This window comes from Halichoeres trimaculatus, unplaced genomic scaffold, assembly GCF_033239565.1.
Source record: "Halichoeres trimaculatus isolate MK-OKI-2021-1 unplaced genomic scaffold, fHalTri1.1 fHalTri1_scaffold_8, whole genome shotgun sequence".
Classification (NCBI taxonomy): Eukaryota; Metazoa; Chordata; class Actinopteri; order Labriformes; family Labridae; genus Halichoeres; species Halichoeres trimaculatus.
Window position 1 is genome coordinate 33,571,691 of NW_027437186.1, and position 26,568 is coordinate 33,598,258.

Below are 26,568 nucleotides of genomic sequence, written 5' to 3' on the forward strand. Positions count from 1 at the left end.
AATTAGTAGTCTAATTATCTGGATCTTTTATTTTATTGGGAGCAGCGTTGGAAGGAAACTTTTTGTAGGAGTCCCAACTTTCCTTTGTTTAGCTTGGGCCAGCGCTCGAAGCTAGTGCTGAGCTGGGAAAGCAGTCCAATACAACTGCCTGCTTCTCTTCAGCCAGATTCATCTTTCCGTGATGTGTGAAAGTATCCAAGTGTCAGTAGATGTCTGCAGGTTTACAACTCTGGCTGATGTATTTCAGATAGTTTTCCTATAAACTCACTGTTTACTTCTCAAAGTATTTGGGGAAGGATCTGAGTTAAAAAGATGAGATGTTGACAAATTCATCACACAAATACAGCATTCAACACAGCAGTATAGTATCTACAGTTTGCCGGTGTAAGATACCTCCTGACAGGGACTCATCTCTCTGAACACAACACAATTTAGTTCAGGAAATTTATTGGACGACAACACCCTAAACAACAGGTTGGAATGCAGACATTCCTGAAAAATTAAAGACACCTTGATGGTTTATGGGTTAAGTCGGCAGTGGAAGCCCAGAGGCAACGTTTGAAGACTTTATGAAGCTCAGACTGATTACTGTGGTTCACATGGAAGAGATGCTGAAAGCAGAAATGCCAGAGACATTGTTTGCCCACCTTAGCTTTATGGGAGTATAAATGCTAACACGTCCTGCTGCACACAATAATAACGACAAAAGGAAAAAGGATACGAGAGTAGAAATCATTGATGGCAGACAGGGCAGTGATGTCTGTTGATGATGCTGTTGTGAAGCTTTTTGCCAGTTTGACAACACTCCGATGATGGTACCTAAGAAAGAAATAAGACATTGCATCATTTCTACAGCAGCAATGGAAACAGCACAACCAAGACTTTAACATAACTGCTCTTTACGCCAAACACTAAGCAACAAGGCCCACTCGTTGATAAAGTTACATTCAGGAGAAACAAAGCAAAGCTTACATGTTTTTTTAATAGATCAACCCTGGATGAATTCATTGTTCAAGTGTCCAAAAAATCACTCTCAATGCTGCAAGAATTGACCCTTCCCCTGTTATTAAAACAGAAACAAGACTCTGCTGCTGACTGTGCAACTTTGAGGTTTGGGTGCATACTTCATGTCATTGTGTAACAGAATCTGGTTTATTTTTATTGCATGATTCTCCAATAAAAACGTCCCTTGAACACTATGATTGTCTCGCCTCATAGGATTTTTTGTTGTATTGTATAATCCAGTAATAAAGATAGAATAAAATAGGATAAAAATGTTTTGTGGCCTTGAAAGCAGAAAGTTATTGATGCCTCATTGCTACACTTTCCTTTACATTATAAATAAACACACATCCAGCAGTATGTTTCTAGGATTATAATTTAAAGTGCTTAATTGAGCGTAAAACAGCTGAACAACAAGAGATGAATATGTGTTTTCTTTGCAAGAGAAGAGAGGATACTTGAAAAGTCAAGGCCAGAATTCCATCACTTTCAGCTATAGCAATTATGGCTACCTCTTGATCTCGTCCCGTGTGACGTCCACATTATACAGGTACAGGTGTAGAGAGGGTCCTGATCCCACAAGGATGAATTTATCAAGGTAATAAAACTGAGCACCTCTAATGGGTTTGGAGAACATGCTATCACCCTGAAAAAGGCAGACAGAAACTTCAAGTCAATTTCCTTATTCAAGAGCATGTATTACCAAAATGCACAAACATTCAGATCATTCAAGACATTTAAAAAATCTAAAAATCTTTTAATGAAATATTGCAACAAAAAAAAATCTGGGTTATATCTTTACTATTTTTGCTCCTGTGTTTGTCTGGAGATCCTACATGTAACCATGGCCGCATTGTTTACATGTGAAATCAGCTGTTAGCAGCCTGTAGCATGTCAATGCTAACTGGTGCAAGGCCTGATGTTTCCCACAAGGTGAGGAGAAGGAGGCGAGGACATTGTGCTGGTTCTCAGGTGTAAGCTAAGAAGTGACAACATCAACCCGTCCTTCTATCCATCGTTACTGGGAACGTAAGATCTATCTCCAATAAGATGGAAAAGCTAGCCATGCTAACCCAACAGAGGGAATACCAGAAGGCAGAGTAGAATCATGCTATTCACAGACATGGCTAACAGAGCTAACACTGGACATGCACTTGAATTTGCGCTCAGGGATAAATAAAGTATTTTCTATTATATTCTATTCTTTCCTATGAACAGTGATGGTAGGAACTCTGTATCCCGTCAGATTTGAATCACTAATGTTGCTCTCTAATGATCTAGCAAACACTGCTTTATAAGCCTTAGAATTAGATAATGCAGTTCAGATCCCTGACCCCCTCACTGACCAGGATCTCGTCATTTTTGACTCCTCATAGTTCACCGAGTTCAAGTTTTTCACACCAAGTGGAAAAACAAGAGGACAGAAAATCTTTTGCTAAGGGAAGGGATTAAACCTGAGGAGTTGTATCATCATAGAATCTGATAAAGTTCATCACAGAGTATATATGAAGGTAGACTGATCTCCTGGTGCTTCTTTTGGATTGACAGACTAATTAGCATCTGACAGTGATTAGTATATGTAGGTCACTTCAGGTTTTTTTCCTCTCAGGTCTTCAGGTAAAACGCTGTAAAGCGATCTGTTATTCTGGCTCACCCCAATAGATCTGTTGTCCCCGTACAAGACCTACATTTGTTGCCAAGTTCTTTCACTTGAACACTAAACAGTCAAAGGCTTCGGGTCAGGAAGAGCTCAAAACATTCTCACTACATCAAGGAGAGCAGGGATGGTTAGCATCAGCTACGGGAAGACCCCAGAGTTTTCACTTGGCAAGGTGAGGAGGACTTACTTTTAACTGTCCTATTAAAAGGGATACCTTACAAAGTCAAGAGGCTCTGTGTATGATCAGAGTTTTGGATGCTCACAGTCACAATGACATAGTCATAATACTCAATCCAAGACGCTGTTTTACTGCCCCAATTCATTTGGATTTCTAGATTTTAATTCTACAAGGCAATTTGGCTTGTAACACGTGAAAACATGAAGTGAAACATTGTGGATTCAGTAGCAACCGCTGTTTTACTGTCGTTCCAGTGCAGCGTCAAGGCCTCATTTACAACCCTGCAATCAGGGACAGAATACTCCCAGCAATCAGTGCTGTCTCTGAAACACAGAGTGAGAGTGAAAAATGTGTACAGCACGTGTGTGTAGCTCCTTTGTTTTCTTTACACCAATTAGAGTTTTAGGATTTTCAAAGTCAGGGCATTTTTGAAACATGAGGTCACTGTAGCTGGTCCTTGTTTCTGTGTGTTTTCCCAGTCAAGACGTGAACACAAAATAATGAAATAATGACTGGTGACTGTAACAGGAAAAAAAAGTGTGTGTCAGTTACTGCACAGGTTAGTTACCATGATGATAGCAGGTTCTCGACTTCCATGTACCCAGACCCTGAGTGACTGGTCTTCTGATGCACTCAGCCACCACTGCCTGTTGAGGCTCCAGCTCACGCTGCTCACTGGTTTATCATGTCCTGCGTCAAACGGAGATTTTTGTTCAGCGTGAACATACAGAGTGTGTCTGAAACACTAACTTTAATGGACTTCTTCAGGGGATCGGTCAGAGTGAGGGGAAGAGGCTCTGAGTGATGCAGTGGTCACTCTCACTCTAGTCTTTCTACCTCTGCTGCCCCCCGGTGGAGACTGAGCTAACATTTCTGTGCCAATCATTGCTAACTTTACTCAGCAGGAAAGGTTAAACAAATTTGCCTACTTTATTAATACTTGAGTGCAGAATTGTGAACTTCTTAAGTAGTTCTTCACTTGTTTTCTTGAAAAAAAGCTCATTTTAATCATTTTTTTCTTCTTACCGTGACCTGAGATTAACTGTTCTCTAAAAACAGAGACAGGACGTACCAAGTTATTGCTCTGGAATGAAACCCGAATAAAATCAGGTAAAAGAAACCCTCTTATCTACTATTTTGACAGGGACAGCTTAGAAAGTGAATATTTGGATTATTTCTTAGGGTCTTTCATCTCGAGCCATGGATCTATTTCAAAGAATGTTAATCACAATTGCCCAAATACGGTAGAGCTCAGCCAAAGAGGAGGATAAACCTGTCTCTTTAAATTATCAGAGGTAAGATCTCAGTTTGAACACCCTAAAAAATATCATAATGCTGTTGGTGGCTTAGTTAATAGATCATGAAAACTGACTAAAACAAAGTTTATTAAGCTGACAAAACCACAGAAATCAGAGTCTGTATAACTCAGAGCTGTCGTGCTGTGAGTGCTCGTGTCTACACACCTGTGCAGACGGTTGGATTGCCAGTGAGGGAGGACTTGTATAAAAACACTGAGCTGTCGCCAAGACCACACAGGATTTGTTTTCCATCACCTGGGAGAGAAAAGGACACAAAGACTTCTTTTATTGGGGTTTCTCAGTCAGGCTGTTTCATGATGAACCAAAGGATGAAGCAGGGAGACAAGGTGTTTGGTCCAAAATGAGAGTATTTACCATAAAGGCAGCATAAATATTCAATAACATACACTTTTGACTTGTTTCACTTGTTCCTATATCATAATTAAAACTCAAGTGTTTCACTGCTATGATCTTACCTGAATACTGGAGGCAGTAGACTGGTTTGTTGCCAGTGCTTAGATGAGAGTATGGTGTCGTAGGTGCTGCACCGTCTGCTGGGTAATCTTTAAGAAGTAAACCACTACATGACAAGAAAAATATTTAAAGAAAAGCCAACATTTTAAAGTATCTGTTTGTTTTGGTAAATGATAGTGCTGCTCACTTCTTTTTCTGAGTCTTTTTGGAGAGTGCATTCTTCTTAACATTTGTTTCGGGTGCAAACATAGTCTTTCTGAAAAGCACACACAAAGGAAAACTGTTTATTGTTCATAACATAGTGAGATTTCCTCATTTGATTTAGTGTTTATGGAAAATCAGAGCTGTAAAAATCACATTATCACACAACTGCTCATTCACACTCAGGGTTAGTGATCCTCCCTGCGACCTGTTAGTCTGCAGAGAGCTGATGGAGATGTGATGTTGACCCAGTTACATTTAGTGAGCCAACATAAATCAATATGTGGTTGGGATGATTGGAAGAATTAATCTCTGACTGGAAAAAATCCTCTGGAGCTTCTTTCAGTCACAACAGGTTAAAAAATGTGATACCAAACCTGCCAAGTAGACAGAACTGACATCCCATTGTGTGATGAACGATGAAAAATGACTGTGTCTCAATGTTCCTTTCTCTTCTTACATGAATCTACTTAAAAAAAAAATCATCTTTATTTTCATCAAGGCAAAAGTGTACTCTGTGAACCTACCTTGGGGCACTGGTATATCCAGAAGACTTCACTTTAGAGTGGAAAACCAGGGGTTGCTCATTTAATCCCTCTGTATAAAAAAAAAGAGAAGATGGTCCATTTGACACAGACTGACATAATTACATTAGAAAGAATAATCTAGAACATGTTTGCCCAACAAAAAGTCAAAAAGATGCATTAAACAAAGAGGACAGAGTTATTTCAAGTTTGTTTATGTTGTTTCAGGTATATGGACTCATTACGCCACGCTGAGTTTTCACTCATTATACAGAGAAAAGAAGATATAATATTATGTTGTTTCATGAGTATTAAGTGCATCAGCCACAAACTGCAGGATGGTTCATTATCCTCCCTGTTTGCTGTCAGTGCTTTAAGAATGAGCTCACTTTTTCCACCATTAAAACATGTGAGGCCCTCCAAAAACGGTTATCCTGTCAAGTAAAGGCAGACTGAGAAACAGTCTCATATTCTGTGAGTGGCAACTTAAAACTTGATTTGCATTTGATAAAAAAAAAAAAAAAAAAAAAAAAAAAAAGTTTTGGTTTTAACTCTAAGAGGAGTTAAACCCGTCAATGCTAATTCTTCTGACACTAATCTGAATTTTGGTTCTTTGCAGGCATTCCCATTTCTTTCCTTTGGTGAGATACTGCAGTGAGGAATAACTATTCAGCATCAAGTCCTGGTGTCTGCTTTTCACATTGAAGCATTTTTAAAAATGACAGATTCCCTCTGAGTAATCCAACAAAGCAATTAAGAATTTAAAAAACACCAGAAAACAGAATCTCTGAAAAACACGAGTAACAACCTCACGTCAACAAACACACAGCCTCTTACTTTTAATCTAGAATAGAATAGAATATAAAATACTTTATTTATCACTGAGGGGAAATTCAGGAGGAGTCACAGCAGCAATCAAGAAAACAAAAGTAAGGAAGTGTATAGAAATTGCAAAAAGGTCCATAAGAAAATCGATGCTGACAGCTTGTCCATCATTGTCCAGTCAGCCAGCCTCCACCTCCACAGGGTCCAGGACTGAGCTTCTTCAGCAGTCTGTTCAGTCTCTGTCTCCTGGATCCTGTCTGCTCACAGCAGGTGAAGTTCTTCCAATGTGGCGTTGGTGTCTGGTGTTAGCTCCGTTAGCCATGTCTGTGAATAGCATGATGCTACTCTGCCTTCTGGTATTCCCACTGTTGCTGGGTTCGCATGGCTAGCTTGTCCATCTTACTGAAGATAGATCTTACATTCTTATTCATGATAGATGGAAGGACAGGTCAATGTCGTCACTTCTTAGCTCACACCAGATAACCAGCACATTGTTCTCACCTCCTTCTCCTCACCTTGTGGGGAAACATCAGGCCTTGCACCAGTTAGCATTAACATGCTACAGGCTGCAAACAGCTGATTTCACATGTAAATAATGTGGCCATGGCTACATGTTGGATCTCCAGACAAACACAGGAGCAAAAATAGTAAAAAAATATCACTGAAGACACAAACAGTTTGGTGTCCATGACCAAAGAATGAGCCATACAAATACAAAGATGATGAAAAAGAGACGAAAAAATTACAAGAAACAGACAAAGAAGACAGAGCTGCTGCAACAGACAGCCATAACCAACAGAGTGGCACCTGGCAACTAGCAGCATCTAGCAGTAGTCTTTAGTTTTACTGATATGCTAACCAATTATTGACCTTAAAAACCCTGAGAAAAGGTACAGACTCTCAACCTTTAGTCTTCTGGTTTTTGCTGCTGCTCTCCCTGCCTTAACTTCCCATGCATACAGATGAAAAAGGGGGGAGATGTGCTCTTCCCACTTCAGGATTTGGCATTCCACCTAACCATACCTCTATACAACTCATCAAATGCAATAATTTCCAGATTTTCTGTTCCTGCTTATTTTCATTTATGATAAAATAAAGATGTTATAAAATTGGTGCCTCAGGATAATGAAGGTAGCTTTTGACCCAGAACAGATCTTTGTGGGTTTAAAATCAGATTACCTGGAGAGACAATTGTTTGGCTTTGCTCAGCAGCCATATTTACCCCATGCTGATAAATAATGGTCATTAAGTTTTATGGAGCCGTTAAATCTTATAATTTACGCTGACTTCAGACTAGACCCTATTTGAAGGAAAGTGAGAGTTTCAGACAAATTTCCAAATCAAGTAATATCTTCATTAAATCACAGCAGTCAGCTGTGTCCTCTTTTTACTGCCCCCATTAAGTCAGACTCAGCTTATTGTCCATTAAACATTATTGTAACAAATCTACTTAATGAAATTAGTCTGTCTAGCCCCGAACATAATGATGTGTCTGACGCAAAAACAAAAAGGGATGCACATCATAGAATTTGAGAATATTTGACCTGGAAACATGAGGAGCATGAAGTCAGCTATGTGATGTGTTCAGGTCTGCAGCTGGAGATCTAAATCAGACTACGGATGGATTAACAAGCCCTAAGAAGGAAATTCCTTTTTTGTTTTTAAGATGTGACAATGATTTGTTTTATAGTTTGGGATGCCTGCAATAGAAGGAACCAGGCTCTGAAGTTTATTCTAAGATAAACCGTGGCTCTTGGTCTCGAAAACAGAAGAAGAGATGGGAAAACTCAGACCTCCCTCTGAGCAGCCAAAGAAAAACTTCAGAATTCAAGCCTCTGAAACGTCTAAACTATAGCAGGTTCAATATATATGTATTTAAGATACTATTTTGACTGTAAGCAGACTCTCTGGTATGAGTTATTGCCTCACTGACCTGTGGAAAGTGGGGCGCTCAGTAGGGGAAGAAAGATTTCAGAGGCACGCTAACCTGAGGACTGAAGGAATTAGGGTTTCAGAGCCAAACTTCTGCTCTGACAGCAATGGAAACCATGTATAAAAACCCAGAGAATATGTTGGACATGTGTTACATGTGTGAAGCATACTGATGGGAAAGGTACAGAGAGGGAAATAAATGTAAGAAGACAGAAAGGTATGTGAATAAAAGACAAACCAAAATATGAGTTTTAAACAGACCGTATGAAACATGGACGTAGACTCAGTGATGTCACTCTTTGGTTTCTGAAGCAGGGTTTTGTCAGTGGACACTATATTGGAAATGCTGACTCAACTTCACTTGGGGTTGAGCCAGCTACAGACATAGAGGTAGAGTTGAGGCCATATTCTTCCAGCTAGCAGCTACTGTGTTCCTGCTTGTCTGCAGGTCAGACCAACTGGCACTGTGACCGCATGGTTGACTTGTTTTTAGCCACCATTTTGCTGCATTAGATACCATGAAAATCTTTTGTTGGCTACATATCAGCATTCAGCTCCCAAAAAAGTGTTTATGACTCCAATTAAATCCACTGAGTGGCGCAGCTGTGCAGAAATATCTCGTCTAATCTCGTCTCATTTTCCTTCGCTTATCCGGGTCCAGGTCGCAGGGGCAGCAGTACAATCAGCAAAGACCAATGGCCCCTGTTCCCGGCCACTACCACCAGTTCCTCTGGGGGGATACCAAGGCGTTCCCAGGCCAGTCAAGAGATATAATCTCTCCACCGTGTCCTGGGTCTACCTCTGGGTCTCCTATGAGCTACGAACCCTATCTCTAAGGCTGAGCCCAAACAACCTGCGGAGAAAGCTTATTTCAGCTGCTTGTATTCGCGATCTTGTTCTTTCAGTCATGACCCACAACTCGTGGCCAAAGGTGAGGGTCGGAACGTAGATTGACCGGTAAATTGAGAGCCTTGCCTTCTGGCTCAGATCTCTCTTCACCACAACAGGCCAGTATAGCGTCCGCATCAATGCCGACGCCACCCTGATCCGTCTGTCAATCTCTCGCTCCATTTTCCCCTCACTTGTGAACAAGACCCCGAGATACTTGAACTCTTCCACTTGGGGCAAAGACTCTCTCCAGACCTGGAGTGTGCAGTACATCCTTTTTCGACTGAGAACCATGGCCAGTGCAGAAATATTCTTGTCTAAAATCAGTTGAAAAAAACGGAAGTGACACAGAGCAGCGCAGCTTCTTGAAAACTATGTGGAGCGCAAGTGAAAGGAAAGACTAAAAACCTTTACAGATGTCCCTTCTACACACACAATCAATTTTATTTTAGTTGAAGGATACCAGTTAGACAATTAATAGTTTATCTAAGAGTCCTCAGTAAACATGATCAACCGCATGGTTGAGCTGCCAGTTTAAGGAGTCAGTAGCCACGGTTACATGCGGAGTTTTCCGTCTTTCCAAATGGAATCTTTCCGAATGACTTTTCCGAAAACAATAGTAACATGGAAAGGAATATTCCAATCTCTGGTCTACATGCGTTGCTGTAATCAAACAGAATAGTCAATGGGGCATGCGCAGGAAAACGTGAACATCACAAGATTTATCAAAGCTGGAGGACGACATTTTGTTCATCACGGTGTTGTTGCAATACTCAGTATTGCGAGTTTGTCATCCATCCAGTCTTGAAATTATGTTCATTTCTTTCAAAGTTTGGATCAAAAACAAACTTTCCGCAGCAGTCCAGTGCTGACGGCTCAACACCATTTTTAAAGTTGAGGAACGTCTCTAGTTGCGTCTTACGTCATATCTGAGCATGCGCTGAAAGAACGCACCCTGACAACTTTCCGTTAAAGGTTTAATTCTTTCAGTTTGAGCAAATAAACCAAGTGCAAGCGGAACATTTGGGTCCATGTATACGTGGCTAGTGTGTGGCAGAGCTCAAGTTGCTGATTTCTCATTTTATACCCATTTATAAACAATTGTCAGTAACTGAATCTGTGAGCTACACAGACATAATCAAACCAAAATGTTTGCCGACTTTAGAGCACATTACGTATATAAATCCTGATTTGTATGTGTAAATATCTAGCTGTGGCTTAAGAAAGCCACCAATGCAGAACTAGATAGAGGATAAGTGCCATTAATTTCACTGATGAGCACTGTTGAATAAATGGGCACAACTGAAATCAATATACATCAAACTGCTTCAATATTTAGACTGTTTAAATCTGTACATTTGTATGAAAATTGATTGTAATTTAATGCCAAAATTACCCTAAACTGGCAGCTCAACCAGCTGGTTGACTTGCATATCTGCTGCCTGATCTGTCAAATAAACCCTGAATAGTTGCTAGATGAAGAGGCAGCAACAAAATTTTACAAATAGTTATTTTTTAATTTGTAAATGCATATTATAGAGTGAATTTTAAAGGGTTAATCATCCAAAACCAACCCTGGTCAGTTTGTTTGTACTGGGCTGTAAGAATGTTTATTTTATCTGTAATGAATGTGGCTTCCAGTGTGTTTCTGGAGCCAACCTCTGGTGGACACTTGGGGAACTGCAGGTTTTAACACTTCAATATCAACCTTTGTCTTGGACAGAAGATGCTGTTTGGTCTTGAATTGAGTGTTTATGGTAAGATAAGTTTTGATGCTGTCTCCTCTATTGCGTGATCTCGAGGGCACTGCATCATTCTGATCCTTTTGTAGACGAGCGCCTAGTATTTTTACACACACGAGTGTGTTCTTCTTTGTTTTATTGAGGCATCAGTGATATTTAAAAGGTCTTGTGCTTTTATATTCTAAGAAAACATGTAATTGCTTATGTAACAGTCTAGGCAGTGTTCTTATGTATTCTCTTATAAATGATCTCTATGGTCGACTAAATATCATTCAAAGTGACTCATGAACAAGCAGTTGAGGGCATTCAATGCTAATTGCTGCCTCAGTAGTCCCCTGATATCCAAACTATAAAACAACTTAATCCAGGCAGCAACGCTTCAGAGAAGTGACATCATGCAAATTGTAACTGCAGCTGAGTTTCATCACTGTGAGGAGCCAACGGGCCTGCTTTACTTCATGATTATCTTACACAGAAGTGTGACATGGCAGCAGATATCTAATACGCACGCACGGTTCTTTTAAAAAGAGCTCTGTCAGACCTGTGCCAGATTTACAATGGAAGAAAGCTTCCCGTTCCAGGAGGCTCAGGTTTATGGTGTAATTTGTATATAATTCTGCAGATATCCTCAAGAATACAGGGGTGCATGGGGGCAGCACGGCAGGCTGCACTGCTCCGTAAATGTTTGTGGTTTTTGGTCTGACACTGCAGTCACGCAGCAGCTTGAGACTCCCCCTGAAGATCCCCTACTTAGTCTGGCACTGGTCGCTCCCTTCACTCCAGCTGCGTGGAGTCTGCCTCATAGTGGCTTTCTGTGCATAAAACTCTCCATAAGAACAACATGTGAACCACAGTATGCTGTACTGTAGGTCTCTGGCAGAGCAGTTTGAATCTGCCAGATCCTGAGGATAAGCCAGAGAGCCACAAATGGCTCCTTTTACTGAGAAATCCACGGCTGCAAGAAGACACCGTACAGGAAAACGGGCCAGAAAGTGTGTAAGTATCAGCCTAAATGTTTTGTTCTTGCTGCACTATCAGTGGTACCTATGTGTCAAATGGAATCTGAAGAGAATGAATTATCAAAGCCACATCAGCACTCTTGGAAAAAAACTGTATTTTCTGTCCTCTATTTGCAGATAGTGAGGAAGATCTTGGCCGCTGTTGCTGTAGGGAAATATATTCATCAAACTCAAATTATGAGAATTTCACTCAGTTTACAAATGAGAAGCTGAGCTCCTCATGGTAAAAATTATGAAACAGACATAGTTTGGATTCCAGAGTTCTTCCAGTCCTCTTTTATCTTTCTGCACATGCAGACAAACCCTAAAGAGATAACACAATGTTCAGACAACACCAGGGACGACTCTGACCTTTCGTTTTCGGCTGGTTGATCTCCTTCCTCTTTAACTCAGCATTCAGTGGAGACTCGGGCAGAGCAGGAGAACTGAAAACAGAGGAGGGGGGAATTGGGGAGAAGAGTTACTGGAAATGAAGGAGCCCAGCATTTTTCCACCAATGTAGATTATAAGTCCCTCTTATTCTCAGTACCATGATACTGCTGACTCATGAAAATCTAGATGGGAGGAACAGTTATAAAAGGCCAAGTTAATATGGAAATGTCAGAGTCTGAAGGAGCTATAGGCAGGAGGAGGCCAGCTATTAAAACTGAAAAAAGCTGCACTCTTGTGTGCTCTGATAAAACAAAGTGACTTGTATCTGAAAGGAAGCAACAAGTATATGACTTTTTCACATTTTAACAAAAAGTTCCACATCATAAATGGCTAATTTTCTGATTTAAAAAAAAGTTAATTCAATTTTTATATCTTGACATTCCTGGATTTGACTTAATAATCCTTTATTGAGGTACAGGTAATACCTGAATGAATTTCATGACTTCTCGGGAGAACTATTTTAAATTTTTGGCATTTTTAAAGCACAGTTATTGTCAAAGCATTATTAGGGATTTTCTGGACTGAATGCAGATCAAGTCTGGCATGCTTTATTAAAATTTGGATTTAACTACTTAACGTATAAAGAAGGTCCACAGAGTGTTGTGATCCACTGAACAGAGCTGTCCCAGACTGTGAACCAAATGTTACATAACACCTCTGTCCTGTAAATTGCTTCATGATATGGGATGTACTGGAACAGGGATTGTGTAACACTGATTAAAACATTCAAAAAAACACAACACATTACACAGTACTCCTGATTAGAGTGCCAGACTCCCAGCATGCATCACTCTCCTCAATATGGAGACTTTAACAATGATCTCTTCATTAAAAGGAGCCTATAACATGGCTGCTAGTAGGTTTTCAAAGTTATCAGCTGCAGGTTTACCTTGGGAATACTGAGAAGCCTTCCCCACATGCCCAGATCTTTCTGAGGTCACACAGATGAATCTCCAACAGCACCACAAGAGGAGTGAACAAAGAGCTCACAAACAACAACATCTGTGAAAAACCAGAACATTAATCTGTAACTGTTTGAAAAGAGAACTGACACACACACACACACAATCAGGAGTATAAATATCAACACTTCAAGAGGGATGGGCACTGAATTAGGTACTTTTATAGGTACCGATCAAATTCTGTCATAAGTACCGAGTACCGATTCTTGTAAAATCAAAAGGTACTATGTTTAGGTACCTAAATGCATCCTTGTGACTGTGAGGGAGTGGAAGAGTACGCGATTTTCCATGCTGGACATGAACACAGCATTTCATTATGTTAAGTTGAAAAAAAAAATCATTATTAAACAAATTAATATTTTTTTACCACATAAACACAAGAAAGTAGGGATAGACCGATTATCGACCGGGCCGATTATCAGGGCCAATAGTTGGCTTTTTGAGGCATATCGGCATCTGCCTTTTTTTTTTTAAATCCGACGGACGATAAAAAACAAATTTAATTCTGCATTGTTGCATCCCTGATGCACGGCTTTGGAAAGAGCCAATCAGCAGTGCAGTAACTACAGTTATTGCAGTTACATTGAAACTTTGGACAACTTTATTTACTGTGGAAAAATTTAGCTATTTATTTTTTTATGTTTTCATTGAACTTTATAAAACATACTGCTAAGCCTGGGAGATGTTTAATAAACTCATTCTTAAAGGTATTTGAATGAAGCTAAGCGTTGGAGTTTGTATTGTTCAAAATTTTTAAACCAGTATTTGCACTTTGACTGCAAATCAATATCGGCCTCTAATATCGGTTATCCACCTCCTTTACTACAAATAATCCGTATCAGTATCGGCCTGGCAAACACTACAAAATAGTACTGAAAATTGGTACCGTTGAGTACCGGTACCAAATGCCATATACCGGGCATCGGTACCATATCGTTTCAAATGTGAAAGGTACCCATCCCTACCCTTAACTATCAGAGCCCAAACCTTTTGTTAGAACTGCACTGAAGCCATGTGAGGTAAAAATCTCAGCCAGGAACATCCAGGAAAAAATGGACAAGTGTTGGAAGATGAGTTGCTGAATTACTTACAGAGTTATCCTGCCCTGGAGGGATCGACCACGACCCTGCCATTGTGATGCTTAGGTTGGTGTAATCTACAAAAATGAATATCACTCATGGGTTTGATATTCACTGTGCCGATCATGCATAAGTTCAAAGCTGCATTTGGTTTTTAGTTTTGGACTCAAGGTAAAGTGACTTTCTAAAGCATGGCTGCATGAGCATACTAGAAACATCCATCATATCACTGTCCGTTTACCTTTGAAATATATTACTGTGAGGAGTTCTGAAGTAGCTAAATCCACCACGTACAGGCCATCAGTGCTTCCAATACACAACCGGCTGCTGCCTCTGCAGGGGCCCAGAAAGGAATGGATGGAAAATCAGCATTACAGGATTTCCCTCAAAAGCATTTTTTTTATTCTGTCAGAACATTTGAGGAATGATGGTTTAACCACATAATAGGAAGAACACATTGATGTGATGGAGTGTCAAGGCATGTTTCCATACAGCTGCACTTTTTTTTAACTTTCCTTTGACTTCATGCTGCCTAAACTAAATATACCCAGCAAGATGGAAATACGAGGGAGACTGTAATGTGTCCTTTTAACCCACTTCCTGAGCTACAGGATGAGATCAGGGGCCCACTTTTAATATAACAATGTACCCGACTTCGACAATACATTGTGGTTTGTGTCGGACGCACTGTGGTTTTAACAGGCAGCTTCAGAGGGTCGTAGAGGCAGTAACTCCTCCAGCTGCACAATGTGCCTTTAAACATCTAAGCAAAGTTATTTTACTCGTCAAAGCTCGTCAAATGAAGCCAGTAAAGCCGTGGTTCCAGACAGAAAGCTTTGATACAGTGTCTGAGAGTAAAGATGTAAATACCGCTCTGAGATCATATGCTTTGCTCGGGTGAATGAGGAATCAACGTTCGTTTCATTCCAGTGGTCCACGATGTACACAGGGAGTTAGGCCTGTGGTTTTTAAGTGCCTGCTTCCTGTCATAACATTAAATGTTTTAACAGCCTGAAATCATTTATGCTACGAGCCTGCAAAGTTTCCTACAATGTGTGAAGTTTCCTGTGACATGTGGTAATTAGCCTTAAAAGATGAGGCCTTTTTTTCCAGGCTTCTGAGACAATACAACATCTTTACATTGTTGATAACAAAAGTGTGGATGTAAATGATGTTCCCAATCACAGACAAAGAACCAAATCCCGGCAATCCTTAACATTTCATCTTCAACAAACTTTTTTTTACAGCGCTTATAAACAACATGATGATTCACTTACCTTGTATTGTCATTACTTGAATCCATATTGGAGCTACATGATGTAATTTTAAGGACAGGTTTTGAAGTCTCAACGTTGTCAGTTGCAAATTTTTCTGAAAGGAAATTTGAACAGAAAGTGTATAAGTTATCAATCAAGCCGATAGGTCATTGTGGGATAAACGAATAAGAGGATCACCTGATTCATGGCTCATGTTTCCTTGATGCATTTGATATCTTTTGTCCATCTTCTGAAGGTCCATTTTGGTCACCATGTGGCATTTGAGGTCATCAGAGAGAGAAAAGCACCACAACTAAACCGAAAACAACATTTTAAAATATTATCAGCACAGTTAGAGTCTCTGAGTTCCTTGGTGCCCTCTGCCTCGGATGCTGACCTGCCCATCTGTCGAGCCTGTGATGAAGTGTCTGTTCTCCTCCAAGAAGAACGCGCTGAGGAGTGGAGAGGCTGAAGTGGAAATCAGACATATCTTCAATCTTTAAGCAAATCCTGATACAAACTCAAGTGAGGAGTCTTGTCTAATGACTTTGTTGTGACCAGCTCTTCAGTTTGCTTCAAAAGATCATACCTGAAAGAACAAACGACTGGTAGCAAACAGCTTCAGCTTTTAAATCCCAAACCTGGAAGAGACAAAGCACTATAGTTGATAGTTCAAAGACAATTGCATTTGTGAAATATTTGGTATCTGAAAACAATGTATGAAAACATTAAGGTCAGTGCCTTAAAAGTGCGATCCTCTGATATGGTGACCAAAATGTCTCTGTTCCAGGGACAGAACTCTGCTGATGTTACAGGAGCAAGATGGCTGCTCAATGTAGAGATCACTTCACGTTTCTGAGAAGTAAAACAGCAGAACTTTGTCAGTCAGTGTAAAGCATAAAAACTGACTGCTACAAAACCATCACTACATATCCTTTACTAGAGATACAGTGTAATGTGAATCCAGACAATCAAAGATTAGTCAGAGTGCTTAAGTAAGAAAACAACATTGTTTATGAGTGACGAAATATTGACCGAACTCAATAGCCACAAAGTATTCAACAACAGTCTAGAACATTGTACCTTTGAGTTGAGAATATAAACCGCTGCTCCTGAACATGCAGCCACTCGGTCATCAGAAAAACAGAAAGAGAGATAGACGACTTTCTTCAGTAGAGACCCGATAACCGTTCCTGCTGCTGTTTTACCTTCAAGGGAGCAGACAAATTTCTCAGTTTGTACTGAAGAGGAGAAGAATGTAAGCTATCAGGCCACTAGATGGCAGACTGGTAAAGATTTTCACTAAGGTGCATGATCATGTAACAGGTTTCCTAACCATTTAAATTTGATATATGAAAACCTCTTACTTAAACTCAAACAAGGGGATCATCAGTCTGTGGGATCACCTCTCTAGTTGCATTAAGTGTCTGTATGTGCACACACAGAAGCATCTCCTTACCCTCCTGTGTTCTTCTCTTGCACTGCTCAATATCCCACACAATGACATAATCCTCAGATGCAGAGCAGAGGAGAACAGGTCTGCTCCTGTTTCCAAATGTCATGGCACATATCTGACCATGATGGCCAGTTAGAATTAGGGGCTGTGGACAAACATTGAGACAAAGGCAAAATATATTACAGGAGGTATATTACAATCATAAAAACAAACAAATAAGTGAGTGATTTGTTTAATTTCCAGAGAAACTTGGTTTAATTTCAGGTCAAATGTCTTACCAGACTAAATGTATGTCACATTCACCTGACAAGTCCAGAAGGATGCAATATTGGGCAACAATAAGGCCTGAGTTGCTGGTAAGGGGCTGAAAAAGTCTACCAATGTTGTAAAAATAACGGAAATGTATAACTTCCCATTATAAGGATACTGTCCAAATGGTAGGAACAGGTAGATTTATTTATTTATTTTTTTTATTTTATTTTATTTTATTTATTTATTTATTTATTTAGAATAAACAAATTACACATTAATTTGTGTTTTTCCCACAAATAATAACAAAAGAATTTATCTTTAAAAAAAAAAAATGTAATATGTCATTTACTTTGTTAAAACCGTTGTTAATGTGTATGTTGGGTTTAAAATGACACCAAAGAACTAACGCTTTTATTCTATCCACTGATTCTTTGAATGAACTTGTTGACATTCTAAGCAAATTAAACATGTTTTCAATCATCCGGGTAACAAAACTTACCTTCTCCTCTGTGTGTACATTATTATAAATCAGGATATCTTTGCCATGTAGCGGTATACCACAATGAGAGTGACAGCATGCTAACTGCCGGTGGGACAGGAGGCTGTCACAGGTCAATCTCAGTTTTTCAAGCATCGTGTAGCTCCTGTCAGGGCGAGTAACACACTGAACAAGCCTGCTGGTGAGGAGTCATTCTCAGCGGGCTCCAATGCAGTTCGTTTACTGCAAAAACACTGGGAGTGAAGCTGGACAAACATTTCAGGTTGCTGGGGAAACCGACAGCCTTGTAACTTCCGTTACAAAGATTGTCTATGAAAAGCAATCTCTCACTCAATCACTTTAAAACCGACTTCGTGGGTTGAGATGCGATAACTTTGCCACGTACTAGGATGCTTCATTGTTCAAAAATGTCATAAATCTTCGATATATTTCAGAGGAAACTGTTTTTGAATTCATAAATTTTAGAAAGTACAATGAACTCATTTTAGAACAAATATACTTCGATGTTGGTACAGAGTGAGACCTCTGTTACATTGAATAACAGGAGAATTCGCTTGCAATACCTTAATATTCCACAAGATGGCAGCGTGTTATTGATTGTTAATAATTGAATTGGATGGCAATAATACTTGACAAGTCAAAAGGTTTTTGAAAATTTTATTACTTATTTTCAGCCCATAACCCATCTTTCTATCAACAAAAATGACAGTGATAAGAATTCAAAACAGTTATCAGGCACATATGTTCATCTTAATTTGCTTTATATTTAGATATTTTGTTTTTCATACTTTATAAGCAAACACTTTTAGTATATGTTCTTGATATTTCTGTAACTGTGCTGTCTGTTTTAACTGTTTGCACCAACCGACCAAGGGAAATTCCTAATGAAATGTGTCCACCTTATTCTGATTTTGATATAATAACTAGGGAAAACAACCTTAAGTTAAGTTGGCCTTAATGGGAAAAGAAAAAAAAATCACGGATGCATGTCTGCATCGAGCTTCCGTAGAAAAGACATCAGAGGACACGAACTGTTAAAGGGATTACAAGTCATCCTGTTTGAGGGGCTAAAGGATTAACATTTATAAAAAGCATGAATGGGAAGTGAGGCATGCTGGGTAATGTAGTTTTCTGAACAAGCAGCGGAAATGACGCAGGTGTTGTGGAGCTTTTGCTGGGTGTCGTTTTGCCGTCTGCTCTGCCGTCGTTGGATGAATCAGTCGACGTTGACAGTCCTTGGATATGACTGTGCTTTTGTAGTAGAGCTAACTTTAGCTAGACCTTTAGCTGGTTGTCAGGTTTTAGGATTACGATAGCCGAAAGAGGGGAATACGAGTGCCAACGCTTTCTCAGAATAAACCTGCGTTATACGTTAGCCTTATTATTTTTATACGATGACACAGATGTAATGTTAGTGTTTTCTTAACTTTAGCTAAATGGCTAACGTTAGCTAGCGTGTCATCAAGTTGTGAAAACCATAACTTGGTCTCTTTGTGGGCCATAACAGTCTTTTTATTCTTTAGGCGGAGTAGACAGGTAGAGGAATAATTTACCGTTACATAGCCGGAGAGATAACAGCGTGCACGGGGATTGGAGTTAAACAGAGTTAGCATTGTGAAGCTAGCTGTTCGGATTTTGTAACATGAAAAAGGCTCAGTCTGAGACACTGGGATTTGTTCCACAAAAAGATATCGTATACAACAAACTTCTGCCGTACGCGGACAGGCTAGATGATGAATCCAACGATATTTTGTGTAAAATAAAAGGAAACTTGTGCCGAGCTGTGCAGCTCAGAGAGTTATGGCCCGGTGTGCTGTTCTGGACGAGGAAACTTTCCACGTAAGTGACACTAATCTTTGATATGTAGACGTCCGATTACTGTTGTTTGTATCTCCTTTTAACTTTGTCCAGTTACCAAACTTTTTTTTCTTTACAGCAGAACATTTTTAGGCTTGTACGATATTTGTCCTTTGACTTTACTTCGGAAATAACATGCGCTGTGATGACTAATCAAATATATCAATGTTATCTATCTGTAACCAACAATTTCCTTGTCAGATCTCTGTAGGTCAAATTAAATTTATTAATTTCCTTTGTGTGTTAACATCAAATGGAAATGCGTTTAATCAAAGTTGTAAAAGAACAAAATAAACAAAAGGAATAGGCTTAACTAACCTCATTAGCGTGGGCAGAGGCAGCATGGCATGTCAAGGTCTGGCCTGTTACTGTGACCAGCCTATTGTTTATTGTTGGTTTTTTGCATCATAAATTATCCATTTATCGTTAAATAACATGTTTTATCAGTTTCAGATAGAATGATAAATGAGTATTCGTATACTGAGTGAATCAGTATTGTCATGTCGCAGCAACAAGAAATTTAAGATCTCTAGAAAACTGTTAAAATTAAGTTGTTTTAATGGAAAAGCCAGACTTTGTATTCTAAATAATAAGAAAAAGAAGCTAAGTTTAATGTAGTAGAATGAAATTACCCTTTATCTCACAAAAAAACAGAAGTTTATGCAGTAAATAGGGCTAGAATAGATGGATTTCTCTTAATGGTTTTTTCATGTCAACAAGACAGCTTGTTTGAGCTTCATCTAGATGCATTAGAGTGCCCAGGCCTCAATTTAGTTAGTATAACATCCTTCATGATAACAGCCTTTTTGTCAACATAAAATCATTTCATAATTTCTCATTGCTTCAAGTCAGGACTTCTGAAAACAACAAAACAGTCAAGTAGTACGCCACCTCTGACAATCAGAATTATGAATTACTTTGCAATACTTATTAAGAGCAAAATAACACAGAGTAGAGCAGGAAGACCTAAAAAGTAACAAAGGAACCAATGAAATCAACAATAAAACTATTTATTGAGTCTTATATTGATAAGGAAAGCTTGGGGCTAAGACAGGTTGCTTATGAAGTAAACCAGAGGCTATCAGGTTGTCCTGGAGCCCTAAAAACAATTCTGAGTTGTAAACAAGAGAGAGGAACAGTCAGAAAGTTTGCTCAGCTATCTGAGGTCACTAATGTGGACAGCTTTTGCACGCCGTCTGCGAGGCTAACCCTTTGCTCTTGTCGCAACAGAGCAATCTGTGATCAATGACTTGCTTGGAAACCGACTCATGCTAGCTTATCTTAGCTTATGAGGTGGTGGGAGTCTGCATTGCTCAATAGCCTGATGTTTTTTAAAGAGGTCATTAAAATGTTGGCTAACTGTTCTTGCCCAGTAACTACAAACCAAGCGTTGTACCTGATTAGGGACAGTCTGGGTTTCATAACGGGTGTTAAATGCATAACCTGACCCAGGCAGTGCAGCTCAACAGTGGCTTGTTGTCATTAATATTTTGCTGCTTGAGTTTTTAAAGATCATCCCTGTGAAGCAGAAAGTCAGATGATTTCTCATAAGATATGATTAAACAGATATCAGAAAAATTGATTTTATGGACTTTTATTTAGTTTCATGTGAACCAGCTTCAGGGTTTGTTTGTTTTCAGTCAGCTTTTAATATTTTGTAGTTGTACAGAGCTCATATAAGCAGTGTTTAGACTCTTTACGTGCTAAAGGTTGACCATTAAAACTAAATCATGTGATATATTTCTATTAAAACATGATTAAATACTGTCTTTTTTACATTTAAGTACTAGTTGTTCAGTAAAGAGTCACATCCCACCGGCAGTGAAAATATTACCAACATAAACGTTGTATTACTTTGAGTGCTGTTTCATTTTGTTGTCCTGGGTTGCTGGGCTGTCTTTAATCCGTTTCAGTCCCCATTGCTGGCGCATTGCTCTGTCCAAGAGTGAGTCACTGCCGGCTCAGAGAGATGGAAAGTTTACTGTGGGGTTGACCCAGATTCGGTTCACTGGTGTTTTGGCATTTTAATAACCATAAAAACATTTTTAATGGCCAATTTGAATACATCTCAGTGAAGTTTTGGTTTCAGATGTCATATTTTAACAAATAAATTGGTTAACAACTATAGAATTTTGATTGTGAACTCAGTTTGTTCTGATATTGAACATAAACATGTTGTTTGAAGTATTGATGCCACTGTTAGGCTTGTCCGTTTGTCATTTTAGAATTTTCAGCAGATTCCTGAAGTTTCTTCTTCCTTCCCTCAAGGTACATGAGACTGTACGGGCGAAAGTTCAGCAAAGAAGACCATGTGCTGTTCATCAAGTTACTGTACGAGCTAGTGACGATCCCTCGATTGGAGATCAGCATGATGCAGGGCCTCGCTCGGCTTCTTATCAACCTCCTCAAGTAAGAGAGAGCCCCCTTTCAACACCCCCATTTCACTTTGAAACATGTCATGAGGGTTTTTGTTAACTCTCAGAGATAAGATACATGATAAACAAGCTTGTAGGCTTAACACTGATAATACATAGTGCAGTCATATCTATTTTTTAACATCCGCTCAGGCTGAAAGATGAAATAGAATCTCCATGTGTATGTATGTGTGTTTTCATCTATCTATGTTTCTGTATGAATCATTTTCTGTAGAAAGTCTGATTCATATTCATCTGATTCATCTCACAGGAAAAGGGAACTACTGTCGAGGGAGGACCTAGAGCTGGACTGGAGACCACTTTACGAGCTGCATGACAGGATTCTCTTCTCCAAGACGGAGCACCTGGGCCTCAACTGGTTCCCCAAGTATGATTCTGTACTTGCAAGCGTTGCTGTTGTTATTGTGAGTGTTTTGAAATGGTGCTTAGCCAGAAATAGGCTGAACTATTGAAGATCTATCAGGAAAAGAGGACACACTCGCTGCAGTTCGTCTGCACAGATTTGGTGGTGGTGTCTTATCTGTAATACATATGTAGGGCATTTAAAACTTACTATGAAGGTAAATTACTTATGTTATTTCCATAAAGTACATGTACTACAGGATTTAGCCATCAAAGTCTGTAGGATGTTTTCACAAATCTGTTTTTTCTTTGTTGTTTTTTAGTAACACTGAAAAGTCATGGTGGGTGAAATTTGTTTACCATTTAGGCTGAGCCTAAACATATTCTTTTCTGGGGAATAATGTTTTTAACCAGTTCATTTCTAGTATTTTTAGATTTGATACAGTTTCAAACTAACCTGGTTTGGGTGCCTTTGGATGACTTCTCAAACCCAGCTCTACTTTAACTTTTTCTTTAACTTTATCCAGTTTTTAAACTTTATCCAGCACAGCAGACGTAAACAAAGGTGAATAAAACAAGGCTGTACAATGGGACTATTTTGTGGTACGAAAACTTTGCTTTAATATAATGCTGATTGCGTTATTGAAGTAAAGTTCAATGTTAATTCTGCTTTTTTCCTTGTAAATGTTTTCACATTAAGAGGAATATAACTTTGTGTCTCAGTTTCAGTGGTTTGATGGAAAAACTAATCCTGTTACTGGACCGCTTGTTGAGAACATGGGAAACATTTTTTATGTCTTGTACCCTCCTTGATTCCCCACAAAGATCAATTTCTACTAAAATCTTTACACCCTTAGAAGTTCCCTGTGAAGTTCTTAGCAAGCAGTGCGAGGTGCTCTTTTATGGTGTTATGGGAACATTGTGTGTTTGTCACATAAATGTCTTGCTTACGATGAGGAAAACAAGCTGCTTTGGCTGGTTGCTATCTCACCTCTTTCAAAATTCAACTAACGCACACCGAACATGTTGCTCTGATCACATGATAAAATGTATAAGCTGATGTATGATATGGTTATTTTTGGAATTGGCACTTTTTGTGTGCTGAATGTGTTTTTTATTCCTTTGTCTCCTTTCACATTCAGTTCTCCACGGCCTCGTTCATCCTCTAAACTCATAATGCTTAAATTGGTTCAGAGGTGGTAAGGACAACACTTCTCTTTGTGTTTCATTTGAATACATCTTTTGAGGCACCTTTTTCACATTGCATGTGTAAACAAAAAGACCCCATATGCAGCTTGTGACAGAAAAAAAAGTCAATCTTACTCAATGTTAACATTCCACTCATATTGGAGACTGTCGCACTGCAGCTAAAAGGATTTTTTTTGTTTTGCCATTCTTCCGTCCCCCACATCAACCATGAGAGAGTGATTACAGACAGTGTTGTATCTTAAATGTTTTACCAGGATTTTCTATAATCTGTTATTTTATGCTCCGAGCATTTCATCTGTAGAGGATTATGTGGCAGCAATAGAAAAACACAACGAAGACTATATTTGACTATAGTGGATGATGACCCCAGCAGAAGAGGATAAAGGCAACTGGGAAAGAACATTTGGGAGTCAGGCCAGTAGAAAAAACGATTACTTAAAAAGTTTGACATTTTGGGGATTTTAATGTTAGATTTCAGACTGTTTTTCTTATAATTTGTAATTTTTTTCAGGATATTGGCTTGAATCTTTGACTTTAAAGTTATAAATTCCTGAACAAACAAACTTTTTTTTTCTGGTCTAACATCCAAAAAAATCCCCTTTTGTAAACCCAGAAAATTACTCAAATTTTTTGCTCAGGAATAATCTTGATTTAGCTACGAGGAGTGTGTATTCACATCAGATATCTCCTCTCATTACTTAGTTTGACGTTAGCCTTATACAGCATTTTTCGAGGTGTGACGCTCCTGTCACGTTTCCCCTCCCTGCGTGGTGTGTAAGGGCAAACGTGCAGGTTTGAACTCGGATGCAAAGGTCATGTAGTTTGGGGTTCCTCTCTGCGAGTGCCTGGGTGCTTTGTAACGGGACACCCAGCTTGACTTGTTGTTCTTGGACTTGCTACTGCATGGATTTGGCTCCTGTGTGTTGTTGGCTCACTTTGCTAACCATTTTGCCACGCCCTTGATATTTAGGTTAATTCAGTTCAGCTTGCAGGGTGTCACCTTAAATTCAGCCGTTGTTAGAGTACGAACTGTGGAGTATGTCAGGGCTGAACGAACCTGGGTGATGTGAGGATATGTAACCAGTTGTTGAGTGGGATCGGCAGAGCTTTCACAAGCAGGCATGGCTTGGGCTTGCATGTGAGCAGATCGGTGGGATTGTGAGTGGGGAGCTCAAAAGCTGAGGTTATATTGGTCCCAGGCTTTCAACACTGTTATGTGACCTAAGTTTGAAGTCTATATGTGAAGATAATCATGTCAGGAGTTTGTGATGGAGGAGGCGACCTCTCAACCAGATGAAGCAGTGATGAAACAAAGTGATAAAATGAATAAACAGTTTACATTAGGCCTGTCACGATAACAAATTTTGCTAGATGATAATTTTCCAAAATATTATTGCCGATAAATGATATTATTGTCAATGTTATTTTGATTTTTTTCCCCAGTTTTTCATTGATATAATTATGATAAATGGGATAATAAAATGAGTACACCATATCAAAAGCAAGAAACTTAAAATTCTTAAGAGTATTTAACGGTAATTAAAAGGTCAGGATCTTTTAAATAAAATAAATTAAACAAAAAATATAATAAATTGAACAAACAAGAAAGAGAAAAAAATACAATGGAAATGAAATGGACTATCTTTTTGAAAAAATACATGTCAATGAAAATAATTAACACTAATCAAAAACAATAAAACATAGACCCTGTCTCTAAAGAAAAAAAACGAAACTCCCCCCAAAAAAACAATAAAAACTATAGCCTAAATAAAAGGGAGTTTATACAGTTCCTAAATGGTTTGTAACATGTACTTTTTCCCAGTCAATCCGTACTGTCTGTCAAACATTTTTAACATTTCTGGCTTTCAGCCGTATTGAAGGGCTGCATTTCTTTGGCAATGTAGCTGTCTTTGAGCGCCCACCATGTGGCGCTTTTATTTCTATTTACTTTGCAGACCAAAAGCCTCAGTAAGAGCGGATTGTCAAAGAACAAGGCTTTGCTGCACCTCCCCTTCTTCTTCGTCGCCACTATTTTCAAGCAAATGCGACATATCAGCTCGTTGGTGTTCATGAGCTCACACTTTGTTCATTCTGATAAAAAACAAAATATTCCCACACTGGGACTGTGGCAGGCGGCTTGAGAACCGTATCTTTCGTGCCATCACTCATATTAGCGTGTGTTTCCTCCTTACCCCTCAGGACGCTCACTTCAGCTCTCTCCCTGTGTACGCGCGAGCAGCCCCGTCTTCACCCCAAAGATCGCATTTTTGACAGATGCTCACTCCGCTATAAATCCTCAAAATCCGCAATAGAACCTATGCACCCCAATGTTAGGAAAGATAAACGTAGTGAGCCATCTTCTCATTCAGCCTCTTTGGTCGAAAGAGAGGAGGAAAACAAACATGCATGCACGTGTCAGTTTATCGAGGCTGGCAAACTTACCGAGGACGTTTTTATTTATCGTTCAGTTAATTAATTTATTGATTATCGTGACAGGCCTAGTTTACAGTCTTTGGTGTTCTCCAACCTGGAAGGTTAACCACTCATTTAAATACTTAGTGTGTTCAGTGAAAGTCTGTTTTTGGCCTTTTATAAGTATTCCTGACTGCACACATGCTTCTCAAGTTTTTTTTGTGTTCCCCTGTAAAAACCAGTCAGGTGTGTGAAGAAATGTCTGTGTGCATGTAATCAAAGTCGAGTTGCTTTGGTGTGAAGACTGTTTAACCCTAACATCAGTGCTGTAATGGTTGGTTTTCCATGCTGTGACACCGCTCTTTCATTTTGTTTACTACAGCTCTGTGGAGAGTGTGCTGAAAACCCTCGTGAAAAGCTGCAGACCGTAAGTAAATCTCATCTCATTAATGTGTCTATTAATAGAGGTATGATAGTGATTAAATTCATTGTATCAAAAGCAATTAATTCAAGATTTCTAAACATGAAGGACTCTATCATAAATTAAATGGTCAGAAAGAAATATCTATATGCTTGTTTCAGTTCGTCCTGAAGCGGCCGATTAATCCCACTGTTGCTTTTTAGTCTTCAATTA

General features: G+C 39.2%; 2 protein-coding genes across 3 annotated transcripts in view; one reads left to right on the forward strand and one right to left on the reverse strand.

Moving 5' to 3' along the window:
* The window catches only part of wdr27 (WD repeat domain 27), a 59,280-nt gene extending 41,348 nt beyond the window's left edge, over window positions 1–17,932 (reverse strand). For both annotated transcript variants that reach the window (XM_074675448.1, XM_074675447.1), the window contains exons 1-19: window positions 17,680–17,932; window positions 16,932–17,073; window positions 16,556–16,680; window positions 16,214–16,327; window positions 16,062–16,113; window positions 15,870–15,940; window positions 15,671–15,785; window positions 15,494–15,587; window positions 14,458–14,549; window positions 14,229–14,293; window positions 13,065–13,177; window positions 12,095–12,168; window positions 5,341–5,410; window positions 4,800–4,868; window positions 4,615–4,718; window positions 4,304–4,393; window positions 3,409–3,530; window positions 1,515–1,648; window positions 722–819 (exon numbers count right to left, since the gene is read on the reverse strand). In XM_074675448.1, coding sequence (XP_074531549.1) covers window positions 722–819; window positions 1,515–1,648; window positions 3,409–3,530; window positions 4,304–4,393; window positions 4,615–4,718; window positions 4,800–4,868; window positions 5,341–5,410; window positions 12,095–12,168; window positions 13,065–13,177; window positions 14,229–14,293; window positions 14,458–14,549; window positions 15,494–15,587; window positions 15,671–15,785; window positions 15,870–15,940; window positions 16,062–16,113; window positions 16,214–16,327; window positions 16,556–16,680; window positions 16,932–17,073; window positions 17,680–17,814 — 1,879 coding nt within the window. In that variant the 5' untranslated portion in view covers window positions 17,815–17,932. The remainder of the gene's footprint in view (window positions 1–721; window positions 820–1,514; window positions 1,649–3,408; window positions 3,531–4,303; window positions 4,394–4,614; window positions 4,719–4,799; window positions 4,869–5,340; window positions 5,411–12,094; window positions 12,169–13,064; window positions 13,178–14,228; window positions 14,294–14,457; window positions 14,550–15,493; window positions 15,588–15,670; window positions 15,786–15,869; window positions 15,941–16,061; window positions 16,114–16,213; window positions 16,328–16,555; window positions 16,681–16,931; window positions 17,074–17,679) is intronic.
* A 965-nt stretch (window positions 17,933–18,897) lies between these two features.
* psme4a (proteasome activator subunit 4a) overlaps window positions 18,898–26,568 on the forward strand; it is a 37,534-nt gene continuing 29,863 nt past the window's right edge. Inside the window, exons 1-4 of the mRNA XM_074675446.1 lie at window positions 18,898–19,518; window positions 21,805–21,945; window positions 22,222–22,338; window positions 26,317–26,361. Of these exons, the coding sequence (XP_074531547.1) occupies window positions 19,322–19,518; window positions 21,805–21,945; window positions 22,222–22,338; window positions 26,317–26,361 (500 nt within the window). The 5' untranslated portion in view covers window positions 18,898–19,321. The remainder of the gene's footprint in view (window positions 19,519–21,804; window positions 21,946–22,221; window positions 22,339–26,316; window positions 26,362–26,568) is intronic.